Source organism: Trematomus bernacchii, unplaced genomic scaffold, assembly GCF_902827165.1.
Source record: "Trematomus bernacchii unplaced genomic scaffold, fTreBer1.1, whole genome shotgun sequence".
In the NCBI taxonomy this organism is placed as follows: Eukaryota; Metazoa; Chordata; class Actinopteri; order Perciformes; family Nototheniidae; genus Trematomus; species Trematomus bernacchii.
This window is the reverse complement of record NW_022987714.1, coordinates 19,716,372-19,735,945: the sequence shown is the minus strand read 5'-3', so window position 1 is coordinate 19,735,945 and position 19,574 is coordinate 19,716,372. Positions and strand designations below refer to the sequence as shown.

The window sequence follows — 19,574 nt, the reverse complement described above, 5'->3', positions numbered from 1 at the left end:
GAAACAGAGGGGATTATGGGATGCTGCAATGATCTGTTTGGTGTTTGGAGCCAAACACTTCAGAGACATGTTTTGTATATATCCGAGACCTATAATATATTGATGAAAAACAGTATAATAGGGACCTTTAAGAAAAACCTTGTAAATTAATTCTGAGAACCCAATCCAAGGTGTACATTCTGACGTATACATTTTTCTGTTGTGTTCTTTGTTTCAGGAGCCTGTTTTAAAGGTTGAGCCGGAGAATGAGGCCCACTGAGGGGAGTGGGCCGAGTGGATGAAGGAGTAGAGGAGTTCTTCACCAAGAAAATCATCCCTGACTATGCACTGTGAGTTGGACATACACACACTGTGAAGGAAATCTTTAATGTCTACCTATTGTAACCAACGTAACATTTTGTTTTTAACTGAAGGCAATCATTGCCTGAAAGTGCGATTCAATCTCACAAACGCAGGTGAGTAGAAGACGGGGGTTCTTCTACTCACCTGTATGAAGCAACCAGTCGTGGATAGTTTCCATGACGCAATCCACCTAAACCAATATTTAACATGATTGTTTAATATTGTGTTGTTTCAAACATATCAAAACAAAAGAGCAATAAACATATTTTAAACTCAGTTCGATATGCAGTATGCTGCAGCTAATGACAACACACAAACAACACTCGTTTCCGGTTGCATTATAACAAACAACTCTTTCCATCTCAAGTGTTTTCAGGAGCTCAGCAATCAGAAAAACAGTGACTGTCAGAGCAAGAAGACATAGAACCATTCTTGCTACTTTAAATAGTAATGACTGATGAGTTATAATTATAGTGTTTGCATTATGAAATCAAAGGCCAAACCTTTCCTGGAAATGCTATAAAAAAATAGTTTATTGTTGTGTAATCAACATGCTGTGAAGCCAGCCGTGCAGCTGTCTGTGTGAAATGCATGGTAAATGTTTGTGTGTCCCGCATAACTCATAAACTAATATTCTTTTTACTAATTCTGTCCTGGATATATCTCAGTTTATTGAAATCAAAATTATTAGGACAGCTGTATTTTAGCCAGATATTAAGAATATATTTCAATTCTGTAATTACTCTCATTAGTCTGTCTTACACTGCTTGCAAGAAAGTTAGTTTACCCTGATACTACTAAAATCTACTCTAAATAATCAACCCAGTCTCACGGCATTTCGTGTTATAGTCACGACATTTAATCTATTGATTTGTGTTCACCAACACGATTTTCCCCTTTTTTCGTCACACAGAACGATTTTAAAAGCAATGTATTTCTATTGGTAGTATGTTTTGTGCCTGCACCACGTCTTTTGTCCGGTCGGGTCTTGGAAGACCGGAAGCTGTGTGGTTCATAAAAACATGTTCTTACTCAATATCAAGCCACGATTATTGTTTTTATTTTAAATCGTATAATGTCTGACTTTTTTTGCCGTCTGTGAGGAAAAGAAATGGGGCTCAGAGCCTCAGAATACTGAAATCAGTATTTTTTAAATCTTTTTTTCCTTCAAATTTGTTCTTCTTTTCTAAATAACACACTGTTATTTACTCAACAATAACACACAATTATCCTTGTTTTTATTTATTTGTTTAATTCTATAATATCGGGCTTTTTTGCCGTCCGTCAGGAACTGAATTTCAAAATAAAGTCACTGGAAACAGACGTAGGCGATACACACCAAGCCCCCAGGAAGTGCGCCGGACTCAGATGAAAATATTCGTGCTGGCCAAACGGCGGTACTACACTTCCTTTTGGTTGCCAGGCCCGGAAACACTTTTTCCCATTGACTTACATGGGGAAAGAGTGGTCTGTAAATCGTTGGATAATTTTTTTTAAACTAAATAAACTACCCAGTATGAACACTTGTATAGCCCTTATTAAAAACATTCGTTCCTCAAGTTGTAAAAATGTGCTAATAACGTTATTCTGCAAGTTATTTCCCTAACCCACGGGACCGCGCCGCCCGGCACGTTCATGTTACGTGTTCAGCACTACATGCGTTTATCTTTACCCATGGATGCACAATAAGAACGGACCCATATCGCCTTACTGCCAGCCCACGGAGCTGTAATAATGGATATATTGCACATGTTTGCTGTAATTCATCATTTGTAAAATATTATACTACATGGGCTGTATGATTAAATCTTGTACCGTAAATGTTGTATTAAATAAAGTTAATATTACCGACGTAGATTAACGTCCCTGTAGCTTCTTATTGCACTAAGAAGCTTATTGCACTGTATATATATATATATACAGTGCAATAATTCTTTCATGCTAAATGAAGCTCTGTTGCTTGGATATCACTAGATCCTGTTACAGCGTAATATAAAAGTACATAACGATTGATGTGTAAATTAGCATAATTACTAGCTAACCGCTAGCTGCTAACTGCCGCCTCGTTAATATCAAATCTATCATAATAACAAACCATTACCATGCTGTCATGAACGTGCGGTGCTGTTACGTGTACGCAAATTAACGTGCTTGATGTGTGAACGAGCATTTTGGGGGGCATGGTTAAAGTTGCGCATGCGCTATGAGCGCACATACGGGTACTTCTCAGGCATGCCGGGTAATCTGTGACGTTTCGCTCTCTCAAAAGTTGGGCCATTTTATCATCATGCGCGAATGAGCAACTCTCATAGGAATGAATGAGGCCCCGCCTCCCACGCTGTATCCAGTTCTTATTATACATCCATGATACACACCCACTGAACTGATAACCCAAGATCCTCAGCTATGGTTGTTGAGCTCGGTGATTGGATGTTTTAGCCGCAATGCACGTTGGGATATGGTGTTAATGCGATATGAAATAACTATCAACAGAATTGCGTTGCCATGCAACAGCTTGGGGTGAAAACAGTATTTCCGGTCTCGAAGTTTGCATAGTAATCTGCAGTACTCATCAACTAAAAACATCAGTTTATCCTTGTTAATTACTCAACATTGATTGGTTTAAATTGTGTACAATGCTTTTGTGTTTTCCCCCTTCGATTCGAGGAGAAACAAATATTTTTTCAGAGTTTATGGCCGAAGACACTACACTACCCATAATCCTCCAAAACTGGACTCGAAAGGGTCCAGCCCCGACATTGACAAATTCAATAAAATTGACTAGAACTACACATGCTGGCTATTGTGTTTCGCAACATGTTCTATGGCACGTCTCTACTGGGAACGTTTTCGTTTTTCCCACAATTAGAAGTTGCCAGTATTAAACTGTGTACATCCCTGGAGGTTTAGGGGATAGGAAACACAGTGGTGTTATCAAATTTAAAACATATAATTAATACATGGGTGAAAATTGCTTGTGTCCATAATGGGCAGCATTAATATATACCCACATGACAGCTCATTATTACTTTGTAATTCTACTCCACTACAATTCAGAGGTTAACCTGGTATTTTTACTCCACTACATTTATTTTTGTTACTTTGCAGATTCTGATTAATGATGTGAAATATAAACAACCCTTAAATCAGACTTTAGTTACACCTGAGTAAAATTCAGGAAAGGTGATTGTCAAGTGCCAACAATCAGGAGAGATATTTGATAGTTGCTGCTTGAGAAGACTAAACATTTATCTGCAGATCCCTATGAAGTATATTCATTACTCGTTATTCTCTACTAATAGTTCATTAAAGACTGTATATAATGGCTATTTTGCACATCCCTTTCAAGATTTCAAGATTTTCTAAGGTTTATTGACATATCATATACACAACTGTTGTAGTTATGCAATGAATGAAAAACTTGGGTCACAGGTTCCTCAACAGTGCATTACAAGACATCTATCAATATGTGTGTATACCTCCACCATTAAACTGTCATATTCTGCACATTTCTTATACTATCTACATACATAAGAGTATAATTCATACGTATAATATCAGTTAAAATAAGTGCTTCAACATAGTTAACATTGCAGGAAAGCAATATATTAGACGTTAAGTACTTTGTCAGGCTTAATATTTATCTGTAGATACCCCCAAAGCTTTTTCTTATTTAAAAGAAGACCTTAACCTAAATTATTCTTTAATGTTTAAATAATGTTTTTTTCTGTTTTGCACATCCTCCTATTAATATCTTTGTACATCCGGCACTAAACTGTTTTATTGTAGAGATCACTTACAGTATCTTCTTGACTTTTTTATATTCTATATGTCTATCATTGACCTTCTACTTTCCCCCTATGAAATGTAGTACTCTTAATATTTTTTTCATCAAATATAACATATTCAACAAAAAAATTAAATAACGTGCTTTAACCACTAGGTGGTGCTGGTTAAAACACTGTCAAGTTTAAAGTGTTTAACACAACAAATTATACTTTTTATTATTAGCGTAGGACACTTAGTATGTATAACATCTGCAGATGTGTAGTTTTATTCATGTTTTCACATAATTTGACAGGATATTGCTATAATATTTGACATGTTTTACTTCTACACATTAATATCTGATTTGTAAAACATCACAGATAGAAAGGTATATCCGTCATTTAATAGTAAGCTATTGAAATCTGAATCCATAGATGTGTCTCCCATCACCCCAAAACCCCTGACTATTCTTTCAACTCAGTATTTACATTCTTTAATTCAAAGAAAATCAGTAATATCTTTAAAAACGACAAGTCCCTGTCTATTAGCTGTGCACTGCTACCTACTGTATCTACCAATTGGATCAATATAAAAGTCAGCCGAATTAAGTATGATACTGCAAGGAGACGTATTGTGTGAAGAGAAATTGAAAGATGTTCTTTAATTGCTGATATATTTATGATCCACGTCACGTATTCAGTTTCGGTGGGAGTTCTTCCAGTTTGTCTAGAAGTCTTCTCATCAGGGCTCTATAAATAAAGAACTACGGCAGATCTGTAATATTTAATGCAGCCGAACTGTGTATTACAATGCCGTTATGTGATGACTTTCAAAGAGAAAAGCAAGAACACTCGGAATAAAGTATTAATTTCTTCTTTAAAAAAAAAAGTTTTCGGATTTCATATCGCATTAACACCATATCCCAACGTGCATTGCGGCCAAAACATCCAATCGCCGAGCTTCAACCATAGCTGAGGATCTTGGGTAATCAGTTCAGTGGGTGTGTATCGCCTACGTCTGTTTCCGGTGACTTTATTTTGAAATTCAGTTCCTGACGGACGGCAAAAAAGCCAGATATTATAGAATTAAACAAATAAATAAAAATAAGGATAATTGTGTGTTATTGTTGAGTAAATAACAGTGTGTTATTTAGAAAAGAATAACAAATTAGAAGGAAAAAAAGATTTAAAAAATACAGATTTCAGTATTCTGAGGCTCTGAGCCCCATTTATTTTCCTCGCGGACGGCAAAGAAAGTCAGACATTATACGATTTAAAATAAAAACAATAATCGTGGCTTGATATTGAGTAAGAACATGTTTTTATGAACCACACAGCTTCCGGTCTTCCAAGATCCGACCGGACAAAAAGACGTGGTGCAGGCACAAAACATACTACCAATAGAAATACATTGCTTTTAAAATCGTTCTGTGTGACACGAAAAAAAGAGGAAAATCGTGTTGGTGAACACGAATCAATAGATTAAATGTCGTGACTATAACACGAAATGCTGTGAGACTGGGTTGAAATAATACAACAATAATTAAAATAAATGTAGTTGGCCTGCTGTGAGACAAATATGTTCAGTTCAAAGGGTCCCATAGTAGCGTTTTCCTGGACTACCAACAATATTTCACATTCTTCATCAGTGAAAGAAGAATGGATCACACAACCCATCATATATTAGTGACTGCAATCACATGATGGTGATTGTACATGAAGGGAGTTGGTGACCTCATGTTGGCTAAAGCAGGTTGACCTGACCTGGGTTATGCATCAAACACAATTTACACTCAAATTGTACTACATGTCTTTGTAAAGTTGAAGACATGCAAAGTCATTTGAATGGAATCATCTCTGACTGCCCTCTGTTGGCGTCCATATGTTTTCATTTTCACCCTTCGTCGACACCAGCCATGAAGCAAAAGCATCCATCAGCAGTTGCCGTCCACCACAGCTGTTCCTCCACACAACTGCTGAATCATAGCTCTGTAGCCCCATCTGGACTGTGAGTGGAGAAAAAAAGAGTGGAAGCCTAAAAACTGTTCCAGCCCAACACACTGCAGCAGTTGCTGAAATTAAAGCATATCTGTTCATCATGGATGGATTAAAAAAAGTACTTGATTTGGACCTGACAATAATGCTAGACGAAATCTCAGAAGGCAACCACAGTAGTTAAAAAATATTAGCCCGGAAGTTAGCATCCAACATTTTTTTCATAGATTTCGGAATAGAAAAAGATCCATGTCAAACACACGTTTATGATACTTACAAGTCTTGTTCAGCATTATATACTCACAATATTAACACCACTTTAATTTTTTGAAGAAAAGCTAACGTTAAGCTATTAAGGAACTACAGTACATGACTTCACGTCACCATGGCTAAGCTAAAGACGGCTAATGTCGGCTTGATGACGTTTAGTTTTCCCCATTTAGTCAGTTGCTAGCTAACTGCTAACTGCCGCTTTTATGACACAGAAGTTTGGCCATTTATTAGTGCGGTATTTATGTTTTTCATGTACTTATTGTATATTACTTACCCGTTGTTCAGCGGGATAATCTTCACAGATTAACACCAATGTTATGATCTTTGAAGCATAAATGCTATTGACAGAAGTAAAATGCTAACGTTAGGCTAAACAAGGAAAATACATGATGGCGCATCAAAACCGCTAAGCTAAAGGCAGCTAATGTTTAGCGTGAGACATTTAGTAGTCTTATTTAGTCCCTTGTTAGCAACCACTCTTTTACGACACATAGACATTTTGGAAATTCACGATTACTGACGTATTTTATGTTGTTGAACAAAATCTCTCCAGCTTGTGTTAACCAGAGATCTTGTTTCAGGCATCCAACCAAAACTTAGTTTCAAAAGAAATGTTGACTTCTAGACAAGGGAACCAAAAATGGAAGAACTCAAGAACTTAAGAACTCATTCCTGCACCACTCCAAATATCCAAACCAAATTGAATGGCAATCCTTCCAAGAGTCGTATAGATATGGTACTCTGGATCATGGTGTGGAACAGACAGACAGTGTGGTCTGACGGATGTCTTTGCTCTGTGGGCCGTCTGCATGACCCTTCTTGTTGTGTTGTGCACCTGAACTGAGCATGTGTCCTGACTCCTGTAGTAGTAGTGGTAGTACTGAGTGTCTCTTCTTGTCTGTTGCTCTTTCTGCTGTCTCTGCTGCAGAAAAGGCCGGTGGGAGGAGTCAATCCCTGCCCCAGCCACTACCCCAGACTCAAGCTCCACCCCCTCAGCCTCAACCCCCTTTTCCTCTTCGTCTGACAATATCACCCTCTCCCCCAGCACCACTGTCACCTCTCCCTCTGTCCCATCCACTGACACATGCTTTACATCCACTGATGTACCCCTCCTCTCTACATCCTCCACTCCCCCCGCACCCCCCTCTTCTGTCACCCCCACCACCACACTTCCCACCAAAAACATCAAGAAAAAGTTTGGCGACTTCTTTGCCTTCAAGAGGGCTCGAGGCGGCCGAGCCCCCAAGGCAGGAGGGGGAGAGGGAGGAGGAGAGGGGGTGAAGGTCAAAAGGACCTCTATCGCAGACCTCATCCGACCCCTCCGCGAGGCCAAAGAGAGGGACAGGGACAAGGGGAGAGGGGCAAGGTCAGTGGAGGATGCTAACGTTTGTAATGATGCCGCCACCACAGAAGGAACCGCTGCCCCGGGCCAGCATCCTGCAGGCGATGCGAAGGGAACGATGGCGCCTGCCAAGACTTTAACCATGACGATGCCTTCCAGTGACAACACTCCCTCTTTCCCCAACACCGCCACAAGCCCCGACCTCACCACTGCCACGCTTTCCAATCTGACAGGAGAGGCAGTTCCTCTCTTGCCAGGTCGCCCCCCCAGTCCTGTGGTCACCTCCCCTCTCACGGAGCAGGAGAGGGGCGGGGTGCAGATGAAGGAGATGTTGGGAGGGAGTCCGTTTGGAGAGAGGAGACTCAAGGTGACCAAGAGGTCGCTGAGGGAGGGAAAGAGCCAGAGCCTCATCCTGCTGACAGGGTTAGAGCCTGAAGACAAGGATGACACACACAGTAAGGTCAGTCTGAACTGACCCGTTTTCAAAGCACACTGAAAATGCCACTATAAGTTTTTTGATCAAATCTAAAAAAAATTATAACTGCGGTTTCAAACCAGAAACTGGTTTGTAAAATGTACATGTATATTTCTTCTCTTTGACTTGGTTATACAAATAATTATAATTTATCTACAGCAATATTATGCCTGCACTGCTGTAGTGAGGTGCATAGATTATTGTATGGTACTACTTGTTAGTAGTAAAAGGACAACAACATGTAAAAGCACAGATACTGTCCTAAAGTCTATCCTGAGGACCTGAACAGACTCTTAATCTTGATCAGACTGTCAGAGTTCAAAGCTAAGAGATGTAACAAGAACTTATCTGGAAAGAATTCCAGCATCTGTCAGCTGCATCTGATCCTTTAAGAGATGGAGACACTCAGAAGTCCTGCAGCAGTTTCAGTTGTTACCAGAATGCGAGACAACTGTAAGAGTGTTAGATCAGATTCTGTCAGATGAAGTATTCTGCAGGCTTCATGTGTTTATCAGTTTGGTCCACATTTATAATGATTGATTATTTGATTGATTATGGTGAAGAATACCACAGCACTGACAGTAAACATACAAAATGCATTTTTTATATTCTAAATGTCTATGGATGGTCTTTCAGAAACATTCGTCTGAGAGCACGTCTAGTTTGAACAGAGGCTTCAGATGATGCTGCCACAGAATGGGCGTGGCCAAAACTCCACCTGCTGACACCAAGACCAGTCAGGGAGGATTTGTGGTGTGTTTTAGAGGGATTTTATATATTTGTGGCACATTTATTTAACGAGGACTGCTTATCCATCATACATGTCTGGATCCTGTGTTGAGTAGTTTAATAATGTATTTGAATGTGTCTAGAATAAAGACGAGGAGCTGAGAAAGGCCAACTCTGAAGGTGAGAGTGCATTTCTATTCAAATCTTTAACACAAAAAAATAATACTAATCATTTTACAATCTTCAGTATTTAACTTGCAAAGTCGTGTTGAAAAGTGTAACATTTGAAGTGATTCTACAGTGGCAGACAGTTACAAACACGTTACAAAGGCCCAAAACTCTTCCATAAGGAGAAATGCACCACAGTTTCAAAACTATGCAAATAAAAAACACTAATCTGACAAAAACACACGCAGATGAAGAAAAAGTCTTCACCTAATAGGATTATTCTGGGGCCGTTGAAGCCAATTGCGCTTGTCGACCACCGTAGATTTGAATTTCATTTGGGAACTAATGAATGTAATATATTGCCAGCAGTAATGTTGCTGCTGCACCTTCAGTGAAGCTCCTGCTGATGAGAACAGAGCAGCAGATCACTTAGTGCTGTGTCACTTAATTAAAAGGCTTCAGTGGAGCCCGGTGTTCCTGTTGTATTCATACATGTACAGCTCGGATTAAAAGTGACCCTCAGTCTTACTGGGACCTACTGTCTCTGTCCCTCAGGTGCTATCCTGGACAAGCCTGTACCTCCTCCCACATACATGAAGCCCAGAACCATGTCCACGTCATCAGGTATAAGAAGTTGGCATCTCCCTGGTTCCCTCGACAAATAGCATGAGATTTAACATTGGATTTACGGAATATTGCAGAAAAAAGGCTCTGTGGCAAACACTTGTTTATGATATTTGGACACACCTGCTCATTCTAAGGTGTTTATTATTTTAATAATTTTCTACATTGTAAATTAATATTGAAGACATCAAAACTAAAGAACACATATGGAATTATTTAGTAAACAAAAAATCCAGAATATGATTATATTTTTAGATTCTTCAGAGTAGCCCCCCTTTTGCCTCGATGACAGCTTTGCACACTCTGGCTTCTTTCAGTCAGCTTCATGAGGTCGTCACCCTGGAATGGTTTTCAATTAACACGTGAGCCTCGTCAAGAGTCAATTTGTGGAATTACTTGCCTTCTTAATGTGTTTGAGACCATCAGTTGTGTTGTGCAGAGTTAGGCTAGTGCACAGTGGAAAGCCCTATTTGACTACTGTTGTAATTAGGGATGCTCCGATCGATCGGCCGCCGATCGATATCGGCCGATACTCACTCTCTGCCGATCGATCGGTGCTCTCTAAAAATGCCGATCGCGAGAGCCGATCGCATGACGTAAAATGATGACGTAAAATACATGACACTTTTCTCTGTGCACGGCAAAACAAGCTCGCCAAAATGGCTTCACCAGTCTGGCAGTATTTTAAGGTGTCCGAAAAGGACAGTAAAATAGCGGTATGCAACGTGTGTGAAGCAGAAATCCTGCAGCTCCACCCGCTGTGACGGACCGGGGAGCGGAGCAGAACACACACTAAGAGTTAGTATAAACTTGAATAATGTACTTCATTTGAATGTAATAATTATGTTGGTTGTTGTTTGTGGAAGCGCCAGTGAATGAGCCCCATTAACTGAGTTTTAAACATCACTTTATTTGGAAGATCCCCATAGGCCCCGCCCACTCGATCGGATCGGTGATCGGTATCGGCCGATACTGATTCTGGCGATCGGCCCCAAAATTGGCGATCGGAGCATCCCTACTTAGAATGTGTATTATGGCAAGAATGACTCAACTCAGTAAAGAGAAACGACCGTCCATCATCACTTTAAGAAATGAAGGCCAGAAGATCCGGAACATTTCAAGAACTTTGAATTATCCTCAAGTGCAGTCGCAAAAAACCATCGAACGCTATGATGAAAACTGGCTCTCATGAGGACCCCCCTGGGAAAGGAAGACCAAGAGTTACCTCTGCTGCAGAGGATATAGACATCAGAGTTACCAGCCTCAGAAACCGCACATTAAAGCACCTCAGATTAGAGCCCACATAAACGATCACAGAGCTCAAGTTGCAGACAAATCTCAGCATCCTCTATTCAGAGGAGACTGCGTGAATCAGGCCTCCATGGTCCAATTGCTGCAAATATCCACTCCTGAGGATGAACAACAAGAAGAAGAGAATTGTTTGGGCCAAGAAACACAAGGATTGGACATTAGACCGTGGAAATCTGTACTTTGGTCTGATGAGTCCAAATTTGAAATTGTTGGTTCCAACCGCCGTGTCTTTGTGAGACGCAGAGAAGGTGAGCGGATGGTTTCTGCATGCGTGGTTCCCACCGTGAAGCATGGAGGACGAAGTGTGATGGTGAAGCATGGAGAAGGAAGTGTGATGGTGTGGGGGGGGCTTTGCTGGTGTCACTGTTGGTGATTTATTCAGAATTCAAGGCACACTTAACCAGCATGGCTACCACAGCATTCTGCAGCGCCATGCCATCCTATCTGGTTTGCTCTTACTGGGACCATCATTTGTTTTTCAACACACCATGACCCTAAACACACCTCCAGGCTATTTAAGGGCTATTGGACTAAGAAGAAAAGTGATGGAGGGCTGCGTCAGATGACCTGGCCTCCACAATCACCTACTCCATATGTGTTCTTTCATAGTTTTGATGTCTTCAGTAGAGGTAGAAAATAATTAAATAAATAAAAAACCTTCGAATGGAGCAGGTGTGTCCAAACTTTTGACTGGTACTGTACACGTTTTGTTCGACAGGATAATCTCAACATATTAACAGTAGCCTACTTTATTATTTATGAAGCGTAAATTAAATTGCCAAAAATCCAAAGATAATATAAGGTGGTGACGTGACTTCATATCAACATGTCATCAGTGCTAAGCTAAAGGTGGCTAATGTTTGGCATGATGGATTTTAGCATTCTCAGTTAGCAGCTTGCTAGCCACCGCCATTTTAGGATGAAGAGATATTCATGTTTGGTTCTACGGCTGATATACTGTATATTAGCAAATACCCCACTGGTGTATGTCTGGAGTTAAAACATTATAATAACAGCAGTTGCTAACAAGTGACTAAATGAGACTACTAAATGTCATCACGCCAAACATTAGCCGCCTTTAGCTTAGCGATGTTGACCTGAAGTGCAACAGTGATGTAGTTCCTTTATAGCCTAACGTTAGCAACTTACTTCTTTCAATTGCATTAATAATTCAACTACTCTAAAGTGATGTTAATATGTGGGGATTATCCTGCTGAAAAAAACATGTAAGTATCAAAAGTGTGATTGCCACAGAGCTTAATTTCTGCACTTTTTCTAAATCAAAAGGAAATCTTGTTGCTTTTTGTTAAGGTATCCCATGCAATGCTAACTTCCGGGTCGGCCTACAAAAATCGTCCCTGCATCATTCACACACTGTCTTCTACTCACTGTCTCTGCACCTTGTTTCCAGCTGACCCCAGACATCCAATGAGAGCGCTGGACCCCATCAGACCGGACCCCCCTATTCACCCAAAACCCACCGTTCACGAGCGCCCAGGCGGCCCCCTGCCGCCTAAACCTGCCGTGGCAGCCAAGCCTCCCCTTCCCACCCCGGCCTCTCCTGCCGGGGGGGCAGCCCGTCCCTCCTCCGCTCCCCCCCACAGCAGCTCAGCAGGGAGGGTGCAGCTCAGACACATCCATGACGGCCGGCTGAGCGATACTACAGCACAGGTAACACTGCAGTCAGTCAGAAACTTCAGAGGGAACCCAGTGGCAAGAGTGTCATGTCAATGCCTTGTTAATATTGACCTCTTATGATAACTTTAAACTGATAACAACACAGGAGGAAACGCTTTGAAGCATGAACTTGTTACACTGAAAGAATTAAACATTGACTCTAATTAAATGTATTGAATTAAATGTGTCAACAGGTTACACATAATTGTATTAGGTTAGTTGAAAGCAATACTATTAAGTTTAACCTATTATTTTGTATTTAAACCTAATATTATTGCTTTCATAAAAAACCTTATGACATCATAAAGTGGCCAAAATCTGATCAGCTCATTTTCAGACAGGTTTTTATATAAATGGATCAGGACAAAAAGAGAGAGAATCTTTATTCCTGAAACTTTCAGAGTCTCTTTACACAGAGGGGACACATGTTGATGTATAAAAGACACGAAAAAGTGGATTTTGCATAATAGGTGACCTTTAAATGCAGACAGTTCAGTAACCAATAGAGAATGAGAGGATATGTTTTTTTTTCAAACTAAGGAAAATGTACTTTATTATGATGAAGATAAAAGAAATTAGAAGAAAATACTGCAGGGTACATCACATTTCTGTGAAAAGCACCTGTAAAATATGGGTTCAAATGGTGCACTGAAGAATGCTCTGAAGGGTAGGAAGTAAAAAAAATAAAAGAAGACAGCATGTATTGGATTATGAAAAGCTTCAGCATAAGCAAAACAAAAGATCAATGCAACGTTAAGAAAGACAACTGCTGAAAAGCTCTAAGAAGAAAAACCATGAGAGGAGGTTGCCAGAAGGAGGGGGAAATAAACCATGCACTGCTTTCATAAAGAAGTTACATTCAATAAATAAATATAGTGAAAAAAACGATATTTGTTGAATACACTTAAGAAAGAAAGATAGAAAATGAACACATTTGAGGTATATTTGATACATTTCTTCCCATTATATATCATTGAGGGTGAACTGAATATTAGAAAGACAAAAAACACAATACAAATCAACAGTAGCACAAACTACAACTTATACCATGAACCATTAATGAAGTAAGGATTTGTTCCACAACGGTCGTTTAGACTTCTGAGCTACTTTTGATTTCCATATTGCAACATGCATTCCCTGCCTCCATGCTCAGTCAGTCAGCACATACACATTGTTTGTGTCACGGCTCGCTGAGTTTCATCCTCTGATCTTCTTCTCCAGAACGGCAGCCAGGAGCGGCCCCCGGGTGCAGCCTCCGCTCTGTCCCCCAGGAAGGAGCTGCTCCCCTCTGCTCCGTCTGCCTGGAGGGGGCCCGGCACACAGGAGCGTTCGGAGAAAGCACAGTCAGTGACCGACGGTACGTCTGACTCCTCACTGAAACCACATCCTCATCCATATTAGAGGTGGATTGGTATGGATGAAAAGTAAAGTTACCAATACAAGGTATAATCAAAAAGTAGCAGCATTATGAAGTTGGTGAGCATTGAAAAAAGTGCCAGGTATAACATAATTAAAATGTAAAAGTAGAAATTGCAAATTGCTATCTCCCAACATTTGTTACAGTCTTAGGGAGTGAAGCAGCAGACAATTATAACAATATTAAACCATGTTAATATGTGTGTGTGGTCTACCACATGTTAGTAGGTTTTACATTTAGTAGCTGAAGAAAAGCTGATTTGTTTGTTCACTTGTATACTTTCAGAGAGTCTTCCTAAGACACGGCAACACTTGAAGCCCGTTCTGAAACGCAGAGCTGTGTCGGTCCATGAGGACACTCTGGCCATGACGCAAGGTGAGGCTTTGAAAACTAAAGGAACAACAGCGAGGTTATTGATTCAGCAGAAACGAGAACATGATAGAATTGTCTGACTCTTGAAATTCTCCTTTTCGATGAAGGCCTTATTCAGCAGTGAATAACAATTGTCTGGAACATTCTCTAGCCAATTCCTAAAAAGGCCAGGGGTGAAGCCGCTCTCTCAAGCTTTATATTACATACATGTTAAATGTTCTCTACTTTAAAGCTGTGAAAAGAACAGCTGATAAGGATTCAGCATCAACCTGTTCCCTCATGGAGAACCCTGATACAAACTGACATTTCACTTTACTTTTGTTTATACATAAATCCTGATACACTACTTGACTTGTGTACTTGGCTTTTATAGTTATTTTGTACACACGGTCATGATTAAAGTTAAACTCTGTCTCCATGTCTCTCAGAGCTGAAGGCGGTGCTGCAGAGGTCTCCTATCCGTTTCCGCGGCTCCAGAGGAGACCTGCCCCCCTGCACTGAAGACCCTCCCTGTGTGGAGGAAGCACAGAGAGCTCAGGAGGGTGAGAGGAGGGTTCATGCTCATAACTGAACTCTGCATCTCTCTTAATATAAGAGACATGTTGCTTCTTTCTTTCTGTTGAAACACGTTCTCACTGCAAAAACCCGACATCTTGCAAAGTATATTTGTCTAATCTCTAGTCAGAATATGTCTTTATAATAGATAGACATAATAACTTAAGAAGTAACAATGCAGTGAGATATACTGTAGGGTCTTGATTTTAAACAATGCATCCTAAGTATCTGTTTAAGTCAAAGACTCTTAAAAACATCTTATTTTGAGTTGTAGCTCAGATGAAACATGTCACAAGGTTGTTAAGCTAGTGTGGTATTTGTAAAAGATTTATCGTCTTGTTTAAAAATAAAAAAGATCTTACTTGATATTAGAAAATCACCAGAAAACGGAAAAGCATTTCTGGCATCTCCTGATCCTGGTCCAATATAGTTCAAAATCCTTTTTCCCCAGCTAATTACAGGATGTAATTTATCTAAATATCCCATCTTACTTCAGGAGATCGTACCAAGCAGATTTTCACTTGTTCTATTGGCAGATATCTTTCTTATAATAAGTGAAAAACGATAACAAACCAAAACGCTGTGTTTTCATTATTGCTGTACTTTTTTTTGGAGCAGCATTTCTTCCAGTGCTTACATCTGTCTATCTGTTCTTCATCCATGCAGCCGGTCACGCAGGGAAACAAGAAGAGAAGAGGAAGACTGCCCAGGATGAAGAGGAGCTGAAGACAGAGAGAGGCAGGATGGGCTGTGGAGCTGAAACTAAGCCCCCCCCCCCAGGCTCAGCGTGTCCCTCCTCCACAGAAGCATCAGCAGCCCGACTCTTCAGTCCAACTGCAGCCTCCGACAGACCCCCACCCGTCCTGGAGAGGCTGACCCACGGCCTCCAAAAGCCCTCTGTAACACCCCCATCTGAGCAGAAGAGCCCCAGCACAGGCCCCCGTTTCCCTCAAACTCTAGAAAAACGGCTACTGTCCCCACCCTCCCAAGAAAAGACCCCCGGCACAATCTCAGCTATATCTGAATCCCAAGAAAACCCGCAAGTTAGCCCCTTGTCCCTCAAGAAGAAAAGCCCTGGCACAGCCCCCCCCCCAGAGGAGGGGAGGAACAGCACACAGGAGGAGCTCTCTAAACAGCACACAGTGAAGGCAGCAGACCAAAGAACTGAGCCCCCTCTGTCTGAATAACACAAATACGTACTTAAAAAAGGACATAAGATGCACCTGGGAAGAGAGGGGGGGGGGGCTGTGACATCACTGAGATCAGGATATAGGAGGGTATACCAAGTCTGAGAACAGCATGAATGTTGTACCCCCCTGTAGAAAGCTGCTGTGTCCCGTGTCAGGGTGCTCTCTTTGAAAGTCTCAGAACCAAGACCCTGTGTCCACACAGCGTCTCCACGTCTTGACAACGTTGCTGTTGCGTGACAGGCTGGCATCGCCCCTTTTCATTTTATTAAATATTTCGGCTACTTTTTATTTGTTTGCCAATTTTTGTCACCATTAGCAACAACTGGAGGATTCTTGCTCTCACACATTGTATAATTGAGCTTGTCACAACTAGATCCAAATATGAGAGTACAACACTCACCTGCTCTGCTCAAACTATGCTGTATATCTTTGTTTTGCTAGCTGAAATGTTTGAAAGCTTCTTCTCGAATTTCTACAGCGATGTCACCAGCGCTTTTCTGAAAAGTTTTTATATTTTCATCTCAAAGCATTTGGAGCATCAAAAAAAGACCCTGGTCTATTCTCATGGTTGCCGCATGTGATGGCATGGGCTCACTCCTCATTTGAATCAATTGAGAAAAAGATGCTAGTGTTCAGAAAAGGCGCTATATGGATACAGGCTCTAATTTAGTGCACATGGTTGGTGCAGGTTTTGTTGCCATCTTACAGCGAACGTCTGCACAGTTGCTGTACTGTCCGTTTGAGGTGGATAAACACACACTGCACAAACCGTCCAGTGGTCAAACACCCAAAACAATAAAAAGCGGACAAACTAAATGACAAACAGGACCTTTACACAGTAGGCCATGAAATACACACATGCACAAATGAATGCAATTGATGAACAGCTGTTAGAGTGCTGGGCTGCAGTAGTTCAGCGCCCTGGAGCTGTTGGGGGTTTGGTGCTTTGCTCAAAGACATCCTAACAGTATCCAGGAGGTGAACTGGCTCATCTCCAGCTACTATCTCCAAACCACGTATATTTTATAACTTGGACCAGTGACCATGTGGTTCCCAAGCCCCGGGCCTGTTGTGCTGAGGGCAAAATCTCTACGTTGATTAGGGCAGCTGTTTTAATATGCATCATCAGGGGGAAATCTGCATCCATTGCATGTTTGCATTAAGAAGGCAACTGATCGCCTGTAAACTCACTTTCCATTCAGTCTGAGGAAACCTTTAAGAGTCATCTGAGTCCTTCCAAGGAGGTTGGGTCTGAAATGGGACACAGACAGCATCAGCTGAATGAGTAACTGACAGGAGTGTGTGGTTGAGATATCTTTATTGTGTGATCTCCACACAAGGATGGCTAATTGAACAGAACGTCTATGAGTGTGGCTCATTAACACATCATGTCAAAGACTCACTTATTTCACATGTTATCATTTTATTTAATAAGGGATTTAAAGGCACATGGTGTAATTTACAATTAAAAGAGTATATCTCTTCACTTTTCCTTGTTGATATTTTTTTCCCGAAGATGAACGGGTTCAAGGAAAAAGGCTCTTGAACTAGTTGGACATATTCCATCCATTGGATTTTGGTAATTCATCCACATTTATACATATGGCCCTCATTTGCATACATTTTTTTAAATTGGGCATTTGTGGTAATGTAATGACTCACATTTTGTATTGCATGATGTTTTGAACTCTACTTTTCCCCTCGTAATCCTCTGCTTTTGTTTTTGTCTATAGCTGTTTGGGAGAGTTTCTTTGCTCCTATACAGTGGTGCAGTGATGACGATTTTTTTGTGGGCCGACCGGGAAGTTAGCATCACCATGGCTCCCTCGACACCAAGCAGTGGGATTTTTCCATTGGAATGTTACAAAAATGAGATCTGTGGCAAACACACGTTTATGATACTCACACATTTTGTTCAGCAGGATCATCTCCACATATTAACACCACTTTTATGATTTTAAGCTAAGCTAAAGGCGGCTAACATTTGGTGTGATGACGTTTAGTAGTCTCATTTAGTCACATGTTAGCAACCACTGACATATTTTATGTCGTAGAACAAAACGTGAAAATCTCTTCAGCTTGTGTTAACCACAGACCTTATTTCAGGCATCTAATTGAAAAAGCCTTCAAAAAACTTTTACTTCTAGACCAGGGAACATGAAGTGCTAAAATGCTAACTCATTCCGGGCTTTATAACTCATTCCTGCGCCACTCAATAGTGCACACTGACAATTATTTTGTCAGTTAATACACTGCAGATCTGCCTTACAGGGTGCCAAACTGCTCATCATGTAATCTAAGGCTTATTCACTCACACTCATACACTGATTGAGGAAATTGGGGTCGGGTGTCTTGCCCAAAGACACTTATGGCGCATTTCCACTACAGCGCAGAGCACGGTTTAAGCGTGCCGTGCCGTGCCGTGCCGTGCCCGGCCCGTTTTTGGTTGTGTTTCCACTAGGCGTAGTTCCGGCTAGCGGGTACTTGTTACAGTTTTCTGGCTCTCAAAAATCGAGGTTCTTTCAGGGCCAACAACCGGGCTGAGTATGCTAAACTAGTGAGAGAATCGCTGGCAACTACAACAAAATGAACATATTTTACCGTGATTTAATTGTAATACATGTTTCAAAATGATGCCGAAGTAACAACATACTGATACCGGTCAGTAAAAACCAAAAAATATACCAAAACATCCCAGTTAACCAACAACTTGAAAAAAAAAATTGACAAATAATGGAAAAAACCCAATTTTATGGTTATTTTCTCAAATAATTGTACACATTGAAAACAATGTCAAATCCATTTCCCTTACAATATTTCTAACAATCTCATCATGCCATCGATGTGGGAAAAATATATCCTGCCTTGTTAAGTGTTATTTATTTTTTACTATCAGCCAGTATCTTGAAATGTACACATGGGACACTAAAGCTCTGCATGTTTCTGTTGAATCACATCAATATGTGACATTTTAGGGTCATTACATTAGACACACACATATGTAATAATCACCATATCTATCATTTCACAAGAGACCAGATATGACCAATATATGATCAGAGATAGTGTGAGATAGCAACAGGAGTATATTTATTCTATCAAACTCTCAGGTGGCTGTGGAGGATGGTGTGTGTTTTGTAAGAGCAGACCTCAGTTCAGTTTCCTGAGCCTGCGTCTCATACTTGGAAAGAAGTTATTTTCTATAGTCTTGTTTATCTTTGCCTTGCACGCACAGAATATGTACAAAAATACAAAGCATAAAAAACAAAGTTATGAACTGAGTGTAAATCCATACCTATACTTGTTAAGAATTATTAAAATATGAGTTCTGTCAACA

The 19,574-nt window shown here is 40.6% G+C and overlaps 1 protein-coding gene across 1 annotated transcript in view; it reads left to right on the top strand.

Annotated features, from left to right (window-relative positions):
- The window catches only part of carmil2 (capping protein regulator and myosin 1 linker 2), a 54,709-nt gene extending 35,135 nt beyond the window's left edge, over positions 1-19,574 (top strand). Inside the window, 11 exon segments of the mRNA XM_034141312.1 lie at positions 218-256; positions 259-329; positions 7,306-8,179; positions 8,831-8,935; positions 9,067-9,103; positions 9,647-9,715; positions 12,438-12,697; positions 13,925-14,060; positions 14,406-14,495; positions 14,921-15,034; positions 15,714-19,574. Of these exon segments, the coding sequence (XP_033997203.1) occupies positions 218-256; positions 259-329; positions 7,306-8,179; positions 8,831-8,935; positions 9,067-9,103; positions 9,647-9,715; positions 12,438-12,697; positions 13,925-14,060; positions 14,406-14,495; positions 14,921-15,034; positions 15,714-16,234 (2,316 nt within the window). The 3' untranslated portion in view covers positions 16,235-19,574.